This window comes from Asterias rubens, chromosome 15, assembly GCF_902459465.1.
Source record: "Asterias rubens chromosome 15, eAstRub1.3, whole genome shotgun sequence".
Lineage (NCBI taxonomy): Eukaryota > Metazoa > Echinodermata > Asteroidea > Forcipulatida > Asteriidae > Asterias > Asterias rubens.
The window spans coordinates 1564416-1582757 of NC_047076.1; the positions used below are offsets into that span (position 1 = coordinate 1564416).

At 37.0% G+C, this 18342-nt stretch overlaps 1 protein-coding gene across 4 annotated transcripts; it reads left to right on the plus strand.

The window, feature by feature from the left end:
- The first annotated feature begins 460 nt into the window (after positions 1–460).
- On the plus strand, positions 461–15352 carry LOC117299917 (pituitary tumor-transforming gene 1 protein-interacting protein-like). 4 transcript variants are annotated; one of them, XM_033783516.1, is made up of 7 exons: positions 461–704; positions 1311–1366; positions 1593–1698; positions 3426–3537; positions 5230–5295; positions 7035–7081; positions 14977–15352. In XM_033783516.1, exons 1-7 carry the CDS (start codon positions 581–583, stop codon positions 15033–15035), a joined length of 570 nt encoding a protein of 189 aa, XP_033639407.1. In that variant the 5' UTR covers positions 461–580; the 3' UTR covers positions 15036–15352. The 4 variants fall into 4 exon arrangements, with proteins under 4 accessions (XP_033639407.1, XP_033639408.1, XP_033639405.1 ...); XM_033783517.1 differs by lacking the exon at positions 5230–5295 and adding an exon at positions 5359–5424; XM_033783514.1 differs by lacking the exon at positions 14977–15352 and adding an exon at positions 10577–11935.
- The last annotated feature ends 2990 nt before the right edge of the window (positions 15353–18342 follow it).

The following is an 18342-nucleotide window of genomic DNA, read 5'->3' on the forward strand; positions in this document are numbered from 1 at the left end:
ATTATACGTTGAAAAAAAAATTCAAGCTCTGCTCTACGGCGTACAGGATTGTTGTCAACATCCTCGTTCATGAAATGATAGATTCTATACCCCCTCAAAAAAGCCGCTTTTTAAATGGATGAAAAATCATCCAAATAAGTAAGAAAAACGTATTTTTACAACCATAATTATACCATTTTTGAAACGACGGTAAAATCTTCACACAGTCATTTGTGAATGAAAATTAAATGACAACGTAAACATCGAGCAAGCCCCTACTAATGCATATTCATTAAACAACCATTATACTCCATCTCTGCCTTCTTAAACCCGCCTCCTTATTGACAAGTGATCTCTTTGTTTTTAAAGAACTAAAAATACATATGCATGAAGAGATAATGACCGCGTCATATGACGTATTTGTTGCGCGTGCGCGCATCCCTTTGCGGTCACTGTGGCTACGTACGTGCACAATAGCGGAAACATTGTTTTTGGACTGCGTAATAAGAAGGAAACACTACCAACAGTCTGAGTTTTGTCTACAAATTTATCTCGTCATCGTTTTTTTTTGTACCAAGTAATACCGTTATTAGTTATCAAGATGAAGGGAGGGGTGTTTTTGGCAACTCTTCTCGTCTTTTTTGTGTGTATTTGTTTGGAAAATTGTCTTGTTTCGGCAGCAACAACAACGGAAAAGCCTTTGACAACACCGCCCATCGAAGATAGTAAGTTACGTTAATTACTTCAGAAGTTGTGATTTTCAACAGAAATTTTGATAAATTTAATCTCATTTTACCCATGGAGGGGTAGTTGTTATTATCTTTCAGAATCTTGTGTTTAATTTTAGTATTATAAAGAGATTACAGTTCACACTTTTTGTAAGTTAAGGTTTGGGTTGTCTTTTTATTTTATTTTATTATTTAATACTTTTTGTCACATGATTCTGACCGCCACTTTTTCATTCATGTTGTAATTTCTAAATATAGTACGTGCTTTATACTGTTTTATTACTTTTATTATGTTTTTTGTTCTCGTATCTTGTGTGACTATGATGGAAAAACTGCCCAAAATTTAAAAAATACAATTTTGAATTTGATAAAAACGTTCATGAATTGATTTATAAACAAGCTCTGTCTGTCTGTATCTGTATCTGTATAGTTTAGCCGGCAAAAAAATGTCAAAAGACACATCACACCAGCTTTGCGCATTGTGTGGATGGGATGGCTTAATTTTTGAAGTGCTTATTAAACAATTTTAGGATTTGGTATCTTCTCAACAAAAATAAAATGAAAACTACCTAATCTTAAAGGATTTTTTTCTACTTATCACAGCATGTGGAGCTCACAATGGCAGCTGCGATGAATGTGTCAAATTTCCAGGAGCCAAAGTAAGTCACAAGGAAGAAATAAAGAACATTATGAAGTTAAGAATCTATTTTATCCCTACTGTAAATGTTTTTTAAAAGCAGGGTTTGAAATTAAAATTGGACCTCAGGCCCGAGGCCTGCGATTTTAGAATGGGGCCCAGTAAACACACAGTATTGGGAAAAGCCTGGTATTCTTGTGTTTTCAGTTGTTCTTTACTAATGTCTGTTTTTGAATTCTTACACACAGTGTTTTTACTGCTATACAAATGGTGTCTGTGCAAAATACCCAGGGAAAGAAATCTTCCCTACAAAGTATTGTGACCTGTCTCAAGCCAGATGGGGAGTCTGTTTCTGTAAGTAACAAAGAAACCTTCTAGAGATTTATTGAAGGGACAAATTGCCTTGGACCGGGTGAGTTGGTCCATGAAAAGCATTTGAAACCAATACTCTATTAAAGCCATTGGACCCTTTCGGTAAACAGTGTTGTCCAAGGCCCACACTTTGTGTACCACAACTTCTATATCAAATAACAAACCTGTGAAAATTTAGGCTCAATCGGTCATCGGAGTCGGGAGAAAACAACGGAAAAACCCACGATTGTTTCCGCGCGTTTCGCCGTGTCATGACATGTGTTTCAAATAAATCCGTAATTCTCGTTAACGAGAATTTATATTGTTTTGCTGTTTTCTCAAAAAGTAAAGCATTTCATGGAATAATATTTCAAGAGAAGTCTTTCACCATTGCCTTCTGTAAACCCTGTGAGTTATTTGTAAATCTGTGAATTTTTTTTTTTTTTCTGAACCGAAAGGGTCCAATGGCTTTAAATGTATGGTTAGAAAGATGTTTTAAAAGTAGAATATTATGATCAACACAGATATGCCTCGAAATTGCATGGGTTCCTTTTACTTTTAAAAACTAACATGCTCAGCTATTTGTAGAGTCAAAAATTTGACAAATTAATGGCCGACAGTGTTAGTTCTTGACATATACATGTATAAGGAAAAATGTGGAATTTCGAGGCATGTTTGAGTGGATCATTATCACCTACTCTTAGACATCTTTCTATCGAATGCATTTTATAACAAGGGGGTTCAAATGCTTTTCATTGACCAACTCGCCGGTCCAAGGCAATGTGTCCAGTTAAGAAGGAGGAACTGTTGTTGCTGTTCTTCCTCGTGTACATACTATCTCACCTAGCATAGAGTACAACTGCCAACTCTCCCGGATTCTGCAGAAAGTTCCTTGAAAATAAACCAATCTTTCCATGTTCTGGTGAGCATAAATTTGAAAGTCCCCCAAATTGTGGAAACCTTTCCCCGATGTTGAATGTAAAATGTAATTCTAATTATATCTTCCTGATTGTTGTAAACAATCTTCCTTCTTACAAGATTCAAATGTTGGCAGTGCTGACAGAGTTGGTTTCAAAGCAGGGCCCAATTTCATAGAGCAGCTTAGCACAAGAATTTGCTTAGCATGAAATTTCTTCCTTGATAAAAACAGGATTACCGACCAAATTTCCATTTGTTGCATATTGCTTGTTACAGGTATTCAGCTGTTGTTTACTTATCCTGAAAATCATGTGGAAATTTGGTTGGTAATCCTGTTTTTATTAAGGCAAAAAAATTTCATGCTAAGCAAATATTTGTGCTTAGCAGCTCTATGTAATTGGGCCCTGATGTCATGAAAGGGGTTTACACAAATTAAGCACAAAGTTTACCCGGTCCTGGTAAAAGAAGTAAAACAACCATGAATTGAAAAGGAGAAAGAATATGTCCACATTGTGTCCAAACAAGGTGTTGTATTTCTCGTAATGCACAGAGTCTATAAATCTGTTGGCATCTTGGAGGTTGAGGTGGGGATGGGTGGGGTGGGGGGGGGGGGGGTGGCACACCCAGAGCTACAAGCCATTTTCAGGATTTTTTTGACTGACATCAACTAGTAACTCTCAGCGCTGTTGTGATGAGTTTAAAAGAACTCATGAACTTGATCAACATGTGATTCTTCATAAAGTGATTTCAGAATTCTGTCATGAATAAACATTTTCTGTGGTCCTTTGTTTTTGTTTTGTTTCTGTTTGTAGTGAACTTCGAAGCCTTGATCATTTCAATGGGAGTGATTGCTGGCGTTCTACTCCTTGCAATGACTATATGCATCTACTGCTGCTGCTGCTGTTCAGGATCCAACAGAGCCAAGTAAGGAGGGCAATATACTGTCGTTTAGCCAATGAGGGAATTAGCATTCTGCTGGGGGCATTATACTTAAAATGGCCCTGTTGAAGGGCCAATACTTTCTTCACATTCAAGCAAATAGGTATAGGACTATAGGAAGGGTACTAAACTTGTAAATGGACTGGCTGAGTAATAGAACTCAGCAGAGGGGGTAAAGCATCTCTTGCCAGGAAGGCGATATTATACAAATATTGAATATAATTGTTTGTTTGCTTATTTAGATGATCTTTCCCGTCAAGGAAACTTGGCAAGACAGCCAAGTACAAACATTGGTTTAGCGTCATCTACGGTTATGAATTGTTGCACAAATCAAGAAATTGTGATTCAGTAACTAGACGATAATACTTAGTCTAGTTCTTGTGAAATCAATGGTTAGCTTGGGAGTAGGATTCGAACCCACAACCTTGTGATTGCAAATCCTGCAGTCTAACCACTGGAACAAGGTTAGCTTGGTAGGATTCGAACCCACAACCTTGTGATTGCAAATCCTGCAGTCTAACCACTGGACCATGGTGAATATTTGGGCACATTGTCGCAGAACATAAGGTTAAAATAACCTAAGTATATCCGGGCTGCTGAGGACTTAAAGGAAACGAACAAAGCTGCTTCTCAAATGTTATTCATAAATACCCTAGACAGTTTTTCTGTTCATACTGGTGGAGAGCACATCACATGAGGGTGTTTAAATTTTTGATATAAACACGGCTAGAAGTGTTTAAAATTCTGTAGGCGTGGCATGCAAGCTTTACCCTTGTTGCTAGTTGTCCATGTCGCATAATCAATGTACAAATATTAGATAGAACGTGCGCGCCTACGCACAGTCAGTAGAGGGTCTTGTGCATTTTGACGCTTCCCGAAACAGAGCATGAGATCGTGACATGAACTGAATATTTACAACAAATTTTGGATAGATTTTTGAAAATTTGCATTTATGAATGGGAATAGAAAAGAGGTGACTTGGTGTTGAACGTTTGTGTAAAACCTGGTAGGGTCGGGGCCGTGCAATAAAGGACCTCGCCTTCAGTTTAGTCCTTTATCGCACGGACATTCAAGACCTTGTACCACTCTTTTGTTCCATTATTCATAAATTCCTCAGACAGTTTGCTATTACTATTGGTGGAGAGCACGTCACGTGGGTGTGTATAAACCTTTGTTTATGACCGGTAAAAAGTGTTAATTCATGGGCGTGACACGCCACCTTGCACCTGTTCTTATAAGACAGTTTCTTCATTCCTATTGGTCGAGAGCAACGGCTGAAACCGTTGTGCCACATCACGCGATACGCACGACGCCCACAGCATTCCCTTATAAGGAGTTGTTAACGCAAGGGCGGCGGAGGGCTCTACCATTTCATAGCTGGAGGGGTGTTGTGTTGAAAGAAATCATTTAACCATTATAATTTTTGCATTTATTTATTTTTTTGACCAAAAAGTGATGATGTTTTTGACCGAAAAGGTATTTATGAATAGGAATCAAAGTGTGTTGAATCGGTTTGCAACTAGTGGTTTAAACCCGCCGAGGCCTGGTTCTTGATAATTTACCTTGACTTCGTCTCGGTTAAATTATCAAGAACCAGGCCTCATTGGGATTAAACCACTTGTTGAAAACCTCTTGACCACACATTGATTCCATTATTAATATGTTGGTTTCTCACAGGTACGCTAAAGAGGATGCAAAGGTCGAACGGAAGAAGACTGAGAGGAAAATGCACCACGAGCAGAAGTAAGAACTAATTCAAATTTATATAAAATAAATAAAGTTATCTGAAATTTCTTTGTATTTCAGACTAGAAAGGCAGGAAGCCGTATCTGCCAGAAAGAAAGCTGAACGCGAGGCCAAACACGGCCAGAAGTAAGACTCCATAGTGTAGTGCTGGATACAGCAACTCTTCATGTGTAGATATGTAGTCCATTCTGCTCTTAGTAAACACTTGTGAGGGCGCTCTTTGTTAAAGCTTCAACTATAGACCTTTTCGCAAATACCTATTCTGCAAGCGCCAACTGTTGAATGAGGTGCATGCTGGTCTAGCTAGCGATCAAAACTGAAAGCTAGCTAGACCAGCATGCACCTCATTCACCGCTCAACGCGCGCACGTACCAAGTATTTGCGATAAGGTCTATGTCCACCATAGTCAATGTGACCCTGCCATTTGGCTTCAAGTTAAAACAAAAATTTCTGTTGGAAAAAAAACCTGACCATTTAAATCTGTCAAAGCTCGAGAAAATAGTTTTCTCTGGAATTTAGTTTTTTTTTTTTTTACTGTTTTATCTCAGATTTGCCAAAGGTTGGGGAGTTTTAACCAGGATTTGGTAAAGGGTATCCAAATTGTTCTGTTACATTACATTAACATGTAAATGACAGATAAATTCGGATGTCCAAAATTAAAACAGGGTGTCTACAAGACACCCAGACACCCTGGCTGACACTCTGGGAGGGGGATGGGGGACAGCATGCAATAGAGCGTATTTTCAGCTTGTAGTTTAAGTCTGCTGTGTCAGCATGAATAGTTACGCATGAATTGGCTAATTATTGCATGCTTCTGTGGTGGTGTGAAGTCAAATGTATCTGCACCATCAGTTTGCCTTGTTGATGTGCCAATGTGTGGTTGCAGTGTTTTTCTCATGTATTTTGCTCTGTGTTTCTAGTTTTGTGTTGAAGGAAAGTTTTCCGTATCCTGCCACAACTTTTTGACGAAAGGAATATCTAATTTGAGTGAATTATTTGTATATGTTTCATAAGAAGGAAAGAACGTGTGTGGAAGGATACAGACATTTTCCCATGTTTGTAAACAATTGTTGTTCTTTGTCTGATGCAGATCATATGAAGATTATTTCTTGCTCAATAGACTGCAAGTCTCATGGTATCGAAAAAGAGAAAACAGCTCTAAGACTTTTTTCTATGATTTGTACAGCAATCTGAAAACAAAAATACCACAGCAATTTTTTTATAACAATTTCAATTTAATATCATACTAACAATTTGTTCAAATTAGCATTGAAACAAAATTGAAACTTGGAACAAGGATGCTTATTTTCGAGAAACCTCATCAGCCAATCTTGTTTAAAATTGTGTGCGGCTAATAGGTTTAATAATAACCTGAACGTCAGTTGGGCAAAAATCTTAATCGCTTACAAGTATAACCGGAAACAGAGGTCACTTGTTATGCTAAAGTTTTGTTATTGCTATAAAAGCTTACTTTCCCATCAACGTGAATTTGTAAAGCCATAAATCGCATTAGACTATGCAGAAACAAAAGTATATGAAGAAACAAAACTGTGCGCATCATGTAAAACTCAATATGGTTGGTACCAATTTGGACCAGGAAATAATGGAATACCAGCATGAAAACAGGAAGTATTAATTTATGAGGCGTACACTGCAGTGTTGACATTTCGTTTAAGGTAATGTATTAAAAGTAAGGAAATCTTATAACAAATCTTTTTTTATTTTCATTTTTGTAGGAAAGCTGATCGAAAGGCAAAGAATGACGAGATTAGAAGGAAATATGGTGAGTCAATAGTTATCAGTTTGCAAATTTTTACATAATTCGGAATTTTATTTTATGGTTTTTAAATATTAAGCATGGCACCTCATGAAGACATCATGCGTAGACACTTTTGTGTTACATTTTACTCATTTGTCATTTTCCATTTTCATTGCACAAAATATTTTAAAGAAAAAAGTGAAACATTAACAATTAACAAAGCCTTTTCGTTTGTTTTTATTCTAAAAAACCTAGTGTTGTTTTCGTTTAAAACCTAAAAACAAGGATGATTGCACTTTAAATGGCATAAATAGGAAGACAACATTTTCAGAAGTTCTTGTGTATTTTCTGTTTTCACTGGAATAAATTTCAAAAAATCTGAAAATTATGGCAAAAAAAACAATAATTTGTTCTGTTTATCTCTAAAAAAACAAAATGCTGTATTTGTTTAAAAAGTGAGAACAAGGACGATTACACTTAAAGGCACTGTACACATTTGGTAATTACTCAAAATATATATTAGCACAAAAACTGACTTGGTAACAAGCCATTGAGAGCTGTTGAAAGTATAAAACATTGTGAGAAACAACTTCCCTCTGAAGTAACGTAGTTTTTGAGAAAGAGGTAATTTCTCACTGAAATAATAAAAGCCTTTTGTTCCTATCTGGAGGCACACTACTTTGTACAATAAGGGTGTTTTTTCTTCTATCATTTTCTTGCATCTTCAAAGACCAATTGAGTTCAAATTTTTACAGGCTAGCTATTTTATGTATTTGTTGGGATAGACCAACTGAGAATACTGATCTTTGACAATTACTAAACGTGTTCAGTGCCTTTAAGTAAAAGTGAACAGATATTTTTGCTGTTTTTTAAGATGGCATTCAATATCTATCGAAAAACCATGTAACCAGATAGTTTTAAAGCATGCTATCAATCCCTTTGTAGACACACATTAAATATTACTGTCAGAATTTATACAGTAAACACTTTTACCAAACGGAAAGAAACAAGTGCATCACTTTAACAATCTCTCAGCTTTTGACATCACCTGTCATTAACACGACAAGCTGTCAAGCAAACTCATTCGCTACGGAATATATTATAAACAGCTGGGGGGATTTTCTAACTTTGGGTCCGTCCTTGGTCCGAGCTTTGAGTTGTCCCCCGAGTACAACAATAAATCGTTGGCTGAGAGGTTCTCAAAATACTCTAACTTGTCAATATTATTTTGAGAATTTAAAATTCATGAAAACTATCAAGTTATAAACCACAATGCCACCAGGCTTGGTAAACCCCTTCCAAGGTTATTTCTTAAAAATTGATGTGATCCTTACTGGCACCCGAGCGAAGATATTGACAAAAAAGGGCTTGATAACATTTACAAACCTTCGGGCTAGATAGCTCAGTTGTTAGAGTAGAGCGTGGGCATGTTACTCCAGAGATCGCAGGCTCGAAAATCATGTTTTAGTTAATTTTCTATGGTCACGCCAAATAGGTAAATGAATCAAAAGCCTTGGCCAGGTTAGTAATGACAAAAGGAAGTAATTGAATACTTTAAGTTTCATGTTAGCAGTGAACCTTATCCCATGACCCTACATGGTTCTTGTTTCCTTTTTAATTTCAATAGCCTAAAAGCAAGATCTTTCTATGCTCATCTAAATTGCGATGGCATTGAGTATTTGTAGTATTGTCACATTAGGCTCTCCATAGATATACTCTATGTGCATCGCGCATGCGTGCTGACCCTGGGTGATATGACAACATATAAGTGAACCACACATACATCGTTCCACCTAGTCAGTTATTTGTCTATGTGTAAGTCTCTCAATATTACAGTATTTTGCATACAAAATTTTGATTCATACAGTGTGTAGAATCAAAATGGTTTTAGAATTCATGATGATTTCTTGCTTCTAAAGTGTGTTGTCATTCAATAAGTTAGGCAAAAATTCATTTGGGCTCGGTTTCACAAATCGCTAAGATTCATCTTAAGATGAGTGGTCAGTATTATTACCATAAAAATTTGTATTGTGACATCACACTTTGCTTAGCAGTTAAGATTGATTCGCACCAGTAGTCTTTGCCTCTTTATGAAATTGAGTCCTGTCCCTTCAATCAAGGCATTTGTGGAAGTGTCAAAGCAGGTTTTTTATCGTAACCACATTTTTAGATTGTAATAATCTTGGCACTCTTGGTCAGCTAGCTCAGATTGTTTTGACCATCTTTGTAAAGATGATCTGAGCAGTCGTCCTTGAGTGTACCATGTTTTTATGTTTCATTTAAGTATATTTATTTATAGTATTTTTATCCTCTCCTTTTTATCATGTTTATGGAGGTGTTTCAAAGTAAACCACTCAAAATATGTTTTCTATTGAAATTCTCACGGGGATGTCAGGTTTCTGCCTGTTGTCATCATACATTCTCCGGACATGTTTTGTTACTTATTTATTGGCATTGTCATGTGCATGTCACGCTGCCTGTCTTTTGTCATCAAACTTACTTAGAACTCGTCTTGGTTTTTGCCATCCTTGTGTTTATGTCTTGCAGTAGCCTCACTTTGTCATCAAACATTCCCAGAACATGCCTTGTTTCTTATTTATTGGCATTGTTGTGTGCATGTCATGCTCTGTCTGACTTAGTCATCAAATTTTTTTGGAACACATCTTTTTTTTGCCATCCTTGTGTGTTTATGTCTTGCAGTAGCCTCACTTTGTCATCAAACATTCCCAGAACACGCCTTGTTTAGTATTTATTGGCATTGTTGTGTGCATGTCATGCTCTGTCTGACTTAGTCATCAAACTGTCTTAGAACACGTCTTGTTTTTTGCCATCCTTGTGTGTCTGTCTTGCTGACTTTCTTATCATACATGTACATTCTCAGAACAAGTCTTGTTACTTATTTATTGGCATCATCATGTGCATGTCTAGCTGCCTGCCTCACTTTGTGATTAAACTTTCTCAGAACATGGCAAACTATGATGAAGAGCTATTCCATTGTCATCATGTCCAATGCAGTTGTTCAGTCAGGTTGGCTCGGTAGTTTCTCCCCCTGCCTTTCACCTCTGTGGACCCCGGTCCGAGCCAGGACTTGAGCCTTGCAATACACCGATCCATTAGGCTCCGCCCACGGCGCACGTGTGAGCAAGAACGCGTGAGCTTCTCCAATGCCTTTCTGCACAACTCTGCTGCGCGCGCCAAGCATACACGCACGCATGTCGGACCTTATAGTGTCAGACTTTTGGTTGTTGTGCAATGAGTTGTGATTGGTCAATACGCAATATGGCGGAGCTTAATGGATTGGTCTATTGCATGTGGATTTGGTTTTTCAGTCCCTACCGTACCTGACTGCGTGGGTTTTCCCTATAGGGGTTTTCCTCCCACGTCTTAAACTGAAATTTCTTCATTGTCTTCTCTACAAAAAGTTGGTGTGATGTTTCCATTAGAATGCTTTGCCAACTAGCCTATAAAATCCAGATTCTGGTTCATTTGGATTAAGATTAAGTTTGTTATATTCCTCAGGTCTAATGCCAGACGATGAAGGGTCGTATCACAAACTAGATGAGTCAGCAACGGCATAGACAAAGCCCTCGACTGCCAAACTTGGATACAAACAGTAAACCAGCCATCTTACATAGCTGTTAAGCAGAAAATATTGCTTAGTACATTTCTTCGCTAAGCAAACAAAATTAAAATACGAAATACCAGATGCAATTGTTTAAACTTTGGCACTTTGGCTGGTAACCTGCCAAGAAAAATTTGTCTGTGCTTAAATTGTTTTGTGGAGACCAGCTTTATGACATTAGACCCTAATCTCCTAGAGCTGCTTTGCCCAAAATTTGCTGAGCATTGAAAGTTTTGCTGAGAATGGGTCACCAGCTGGAATCCGGTACCATGAGAATTGAATGGTGGTGAATAAAATTGCTGACCAGAAATATTTTTCTGCTTAGCAGCTTTGTCAAGTTAGAATCCTATCTAAAAACCAATCGATATTGCTTATTTACAGCAGTCATAAAGCTGTTAGGTGCAGTGCTGATACTGAAGCAATGGAGGCAATGTATCTGGCTTGCCTTGTGGCCCCTTGAAATAGTCCAGTTCATAGGTTTCCTCAGAGAACAAGAATCGAGTGTCAGGCCTTTAAGCACATGAATTTTGCTAGGTACTGATAAATTTAGCTTAGCAAATTGAACTACTATGCAATGTAACGCACATTGGTTGTGATTAGCAGTTCCCACTGAGCTCAAGCAAATCTATTCATCTTAAAGGGAAAGTATGCGTTTGGTAATCACTCTTAAAATTAACGGCAATAAAAACCTTTTGAAAAGAAGCCTCCAGCAGCAATTGTTATTCTAAAGCATCTTTAAAGTCATGTGGTTCTGTACAAAAATAAACGTTTTATGCCCCCAAATTGTAATCTGAGAAGCGTTATCGCTATAATGCTTCTCAGATTGTTCAGATAATCAGGGATTATTCTTCCTGCAAAGAAATATTTGCTCCAGTTTTTTTTCAAAATCGCGACCACCTTTTGAAATTAAATTTTCATATGTTAGTTTTATAGTGTACATCTATGTTATGATTGGTTATCATTTCTGATTGGTTGTAAGTTATTGATTGGAACCTTTGTTTGGTTTAATTAGTGATTTCTGTACATATGAATCTTAATTAATTTTTGAACATCTTGGTTTTCTTGTGTAAGAGGCTATGGCTCTTTTTTCAAAGCTGACTTAAATATTCTATGTGGCGGTTCAAAGCCTTTTACTGAAGGTGTATGGTTCCAAAACGACTAATGGAGCCTATAAGCCGAAGCCATAGAGTTATATATAAGAACTAGAGGGCGCACTGGTGATGCTTCTTGCACAAACACGACGGGACCGCAACGAGACACGCGCGCCATTATGTACGCGCGTTGAATGCGAAGTACACGTTGGAGTTTGTGTTTATTGAACGCTGACGCGATGCTGTTTTGTCAACTTACAAAGTGGCCGCACAAACACACGCTAAGCAATGCCTGTTTGTTCAACTTAGAAAATGGCCGCCTGCGCGCATGCCGGGGCGGTATATAGGCCAGTGCGTCCTCTAGTTCTTATATATAATTATATTGCCGAAGCTCAGATTGAGTCAATGTTGAGTCTATAGAGTGGTGCATATGACCACCACATGCTGATTATCATGGTAACAGTCTAGGGTCATGACCAAGATGGCGACAGAGAATTGAATTGGAAGACAACTCTTCTTGAATCCACCTGTCAATCAATCAATCAATCAAAAAATAAATAACTAATTTTTAAATCGGCTTAATTGTAAACTGGCCCTGTGGAAATGATTGATTGGGAACAAATAATTGAAGTTTTGTTGTGAATTACACTCCAGCATTGTAGCTGTTCGACCTTGATTGGCATGGAATAATGTCAATAAATTTGACAGAAAAAAAAAAAAATGTTGCTAAATATTTACCTTTAACTAAAGTATGTTAAACCATTTTTTAACACCATGAGCAACTTATGTTATTGTATGTACATACATGTAGATCACACATCTCAACACTTAAGCAGTTATTACAAATAATTATATTAAACTTTATAACCTCACATTAGTGTATTCATATTTTTATGGTTTAACTTAAAGCGGCACCATTTTGTGTAATACCTAAATTAATTGTTTTGAAGTGTTTCTTCTTAGTTTTGTTTCAAGAAGTTAAAATCTAATAATACATTATGCTGTGATATTTCATCAAAAGAGTTTGTTCTGATTCATTCAGAGAAAGATTTCCATTTATTGTACAAAAAAAAAAACCCAAGATGGCGTATCAGACACTTGCCTCGCTTTGGTTCTCATAGCATTGCGTCCTACAGAACTTGCTGCACTTTTCTCAGTCAAAATTCCAACGTCCATTGGAAGTGTTTCTCTTTTTTCCCCTCTGAAAAAAACCCCCACACAAACAAGCTGAAAGTGGTCTGTTGAGTTGAGATGTTGATTTATTCGGTTACAGGCAAAATAAATCAAGACGAAACCTCTCTGCCATTCTATCCAAGTTAAAAAACAATCTCCCTGAGCAGTTTGCTAAAAGGAAAGGCATTTCATGCATCTGTAATTCCTGAGGATAACACCTCGAAATTGTTTTGCAATTTTCGCTAGCAGGTTTTGTTTTTGTCAAAACGAAAACACAACTTCCTATTCCGGATGAGAGAAGTAAAGAGCTTGCTTATACAGGAATTATGAATGCATTTTTAGAAGAGGACAGCTCGTGTCAAATTATTAACATGTGACTAGTTTACGAATCAGTTGTTGTTCTTATGGATAATTAATTCCGACGATCGAATGCATTTGAAAAGTTTGGATCGAGTTGTGAAACTTTTTGAAAGCAACAAATCAATCTATTGTTTTAATAAAGAACATTTACAATTACAATTGTTATCATTATGTAAACTTATGTCATTGAATAATATTTGTTTATTGGATGACGTTTTTGGAGCATGATTTTTGAAGTATTGAACTTGTAATATAGTGCGATATTTGTTCGGTGAAGGGTGAAGTTTTGTATAACAATTAAAATCAAATATTGTCAGCTGCAGGTAGTCTTGACCATGTAACCTTTCACCTCACGTGTTTACAAAAGAGCCACAGGGCCCTGATTTTCTGCAGTCATGAGTTGTACACTTCTCTCAATCTATTTTGAGATATGGTGGACACAAATACACCATTATTTCTTTAGATTGGTTAGGTTTTGGTTAATTTATCTGTATACAACCCCACCCCACACAGTGCATCTATGCAGTGCCCACAATACTTCAAAAAGCCATTGGAAGACAACATTATATGGAGTAGAGAGAATCGGGTTTTTTCTTCAATTATTTTTTGATAAAACTATTGATTATGAAGAAAGGGGGAAACATCTCAAAAGCTGTTCTGTTACTTTTATAAAACTTGAATTAATGTGGAAATTATGATACACACAATGAAACAAATTTCAGTGTGTATACGGTTAGGTATATTTCCTGTAGAAAGGCCCTTATTTACATAACAAAAGTCTCTCTTTTTGTCCAATGGTTGCATGGTCTATCAAATTAAATTTCGATTTTGAGAAATACATAGAAACAAATAGTCCCGCCCATGATGGTGTGTCGACCAATCGCAACCACGTTAGCGGCAAAAGCGCTTACTTCACGCAGCATGGGCGCGGCTTGTTTAATTAATTGTTCGGTTTTTAACTGAACATTTTGTAGGTATTTATTAATGAAAAGGAATGCATCGTAAATAAATGTTACATTCACCTTAAGATGGACTCTGTTTTGTTTGTTCTTGTGTCCTCTGCAGAATATCTTGTTCAGGTTATCATACATAGGACATTTTAAGTTCAACGTTTGCCGAGACTTTGAATAACTTTATCAAAACATTAACCCCCTGCTTAAATTTAATGGCGCCCTCACTTGGCTGTTGGCTTGCAATCTCAATTTATTTTATTATCAAGGCCCATTCTCGCAACCATGGCTTTAGCTTCTTCCGCTGTGAAAACGTGTGTTTCTGGAACAGGGCTTCGAACAGACGGACGGAGTCAAAGCCGGAGCCCTTTTTAAAAGGCTTAACAAGACGGTATCCAATAAAAAGGGATACACACAAATTAAATGCGAAAATAATAACTTGCTATTGCAAACTGCAGACTAACAATAACAACGTACTAATTTTATGGAAGAACAAAACATAGTGGCCTGACGTTTCGATCTTGCAGAGTCTTTCTCGAAGGGTAAGGCTTTAAGCCTTCGAGAAAAACTCTGCTAAAAGTACAAGGGTCGAAACGTCGGAAGCCTTCGAGGAAGACTCTGCTAGGGTCGAAACGTCAGGCCACTTACTTACAAGAACTAAATGTCACTGATTTAGAAACCCAAGAACAGATCTCATTGGTAACGTCATCATTTATTTCACAGGACTGTTGAAGGATGAGGATGAGGAAAGCAGGCAATTGACTGAATATGCAGCTTGTTAGTTTCCCGCCAAAAACGACAGTTTCCCGCCAACAACGACAAGAAATCAAAGTGGAAAGTCATGTTTGAAGATTTGCAGGGTTTGATCCAAAGTCTTTAAGAAACGTGTGATACCAGTTCTTTTGTGGAGCTTGACAACAGACCATAATTATTTAGTTTTGTACACTTCCTGCAATTTTTCTGTTGTAAAATAAATAATTATTTATTATTTTAAAAGCATTACCCCCGCTGCACTAAGTTACACAAAAAAAACGGATGAAAAAAAAACTGAAACAAGAAGTGTTTCTGTCTTGGGACGGAGTGGGGGAGGAGAGCGAAATCAATGCATATGGATCTAAAGAAATCATCACTGTTCTCATCATTAATCGATTCAATCTTCCAAAATGTCATACATCTGATCATATTTGCCTTATGAGCACTCAAAGCGTGTTATATCAAAGAACTATTCTTCCGAATTATTCTTAAGTCTGGAAGCTGACTTTGTTGAAATTAAACTCGAAAATATAAAAAAACCTCAATCAATGAATGGGCGCCGGACGCTTCCACATATCCCCTCATGAACTCTTGATGCTCTGGGGCCGAGAAATCTAAGAATTCTGTCATATCTTCAGTTTCAGAAATAGAAACACAACAAACACGACTTGTCTTTACTCAGTTCCGTTCTCGTCTTCATTCGTGGTCTCCCTATCCATAAAGGCACTGGATACTATTGGTAATTACTCAAAATAATTTTTAGCATAAAAGCTTTCTTGTTAACGACCAATGGAGAGCTGTTGATAGGCTCCCTGTGAAGTAACGTAGTTTTCGAGAAAGAAGTAATTTTCCACTAAAATATTTGAATTTGATTTCGATACCTCAGAATTAGATTTCGAGGTCCCGAAATCAAGCATCTGAAAGCACCCAACTTCGTGTGACAAGGGTGTTTTTTCTTCCATTAATAACTCGCAACTTCGATGACCAATTGAGTTGAAATTTTCACAGGTTTGCTATTTTGTGCAAATGTTGGGATACACCAAGTGAGAGGACTGGTCTTTGAGAATTATCAAAGGTGTCCAGTGTCTTTAACTTCATTCTCGTCTTCATACGCGGTCTCCCCATCCTTAAACCAGATCTAATCACCCCAGGGATTAAACGAGGCACAACACGCCTCTCCTTCGATTTAAGATGGGAAAAAATCCGTAACATGAGAGAACGGGTTGTATTAAGACGAAGTGTCTCCCAAGATGGTATATTTGTCTCATTGAGCCCTGGCATAATGGATAGTCCAAGAATTTCTATTTATGTTAAAAAAAAAAAAGGATCCGGAAATATGATCGACAAGGGTTGCTGAAAATTTGCTTTCGTTTTTATAAAAATAATGTTGGAGCGTTTGAATGGCAAAGTAAATACTTTAAATAGGAACTTGAGATTGTTGTTTAGCGCCGGGCTGGAATCTTGTATAGACATTAATCACGTCTTGGGATAACCTTTATCGCGTCCCTTGTATACACACATCGCGTATATATACTGCACGAATAACTTGCATACAATCAAAGGCATTTGAACAGGCTGCTTGAAGCATCGGTTTGGTTTCATTTGCAGCCTTGGTTGGATTTCACTAAGAGCCTCGGTTTGATTTCACTTAAATCTTGAAAAAAATCTTAATGCAGAAATGGCAAAACTTTATAAATATGTTTACTAAGGGAGCAAGTTTTGAGTTCAATGTTGGTGTTTCCAATTAATTAATGAAGTTTCGTTAGTGAAATTAAATTGCAATCAAATTAAATGTAAATTTCTTCTTGAAAGGGTAAATAAATCTCTTGATCAATCTTGATGCTATTCCTATGTTTTCTTTTTTTTATTAGTAGTATAACTACAAAGTGTCTAATTTATTGCTTAATTATTGTATCAAAATAAAAATTTAGGATAGATAGTAATCAACAACATTATAAATTTTATTTAATAACAAACATGGCCAACGGCAATACATTGTTTGCAAATATTGACAATTTAAAAGAATGCAAACTCATAGATCAGTTTATCGAGGTCAATTAGCGAAAACATTTTCTTTTTAACCACAAACAATTCGTGCTTTGGCAGCTCTCTAAAATTTGTCAGGTTTACTCAAACGAACATCTTAAAAGCCCGGTGTATTATTTCAGCTACTACGTGCGCTAAGTACACAGTGATTTTATCGTCTGCTTCCACCTGTGTACATTATTTCACAATTTGCTCACGCACATTTTTCCGCGCCTGAAAACTTCCAGACTCGACCATTTTGAGTGGAGGGGTTTTCAAGTTAAAGAGGTCTATGCAAACCCTATATAACGCATTCAATCGCGTTTCAATCACCATAGAAACAAATGACGACTTATAAAACAGTGTTGCTTTATAATTGTTTGAAATTTAAGTTATCAAGTGTATTTTGTTTACACACACGTTTTTAAATTGTACCTTTGCAATAAGTACTGTGATCGAGCAATAGTCAGATTTGTTCTAGTCTGGCACCTACTCCTCTTTTCATCACGTGTAATAATCACGTATGAATAATATTCACTGCAGCGTTAATGGTGGAGGAGAAACATCATGGATGGTGTCATTGTTTTTAGCGTCAAGTTTCATACAAAAAGGTAACTCATAAGTCTGTATTTTCCAATTAATTAAGTGCAGTTTTACTGTCTGTATCATAATACTTTGAATTGAAATTACTCGCCAAGTAAAATACACCGTTTGTATTAAATCTCTTGTTGCTTTACTCCGGAACAAATGAAATTTATGGTTGTTCACACACTGGTTGCAGTGCAGACAACTACGAACATGTCTTGCTCTTAATTAATGAACGTATATAATACTATTAAAAATTTCCACTCGCTGCTGAGTGTTGTTTTTCCAAGGAGTGTGTGACTTGTGTACCCACCTTCAATGTGTTACTTTTTGCACGGTAAATTTGTGTTAGTTGTAAAGGGAACACTGGTAGCCAGTACGCGACATTCTTTCTTGTTTGAATTGGGGCACGTTTCTAAGTGAGCAAATCGCAATTGTTAGGTGTTTGTAAACACCGGATCCAAACGGACAAAGAGTGCTCGTTACTTAACACATTATATATCTTTATTGTGTTGTATTGTACATCAACTTGGCAGTCAGGAATACATTTACTGGGGGATTCCAGACATGCTCGGAATAGTATGGCAACACTCGGTACACTTATTAAATTGGGGTGCGTGTGAGGCACTTCCCAAGCAAGTAAACTGGATGAAAGTTTGCAAACTGGTGCTCCATGGATAGGTAACTGTACTAACTGTGTAATGACAACCTTGGGTGAGCCGTTCA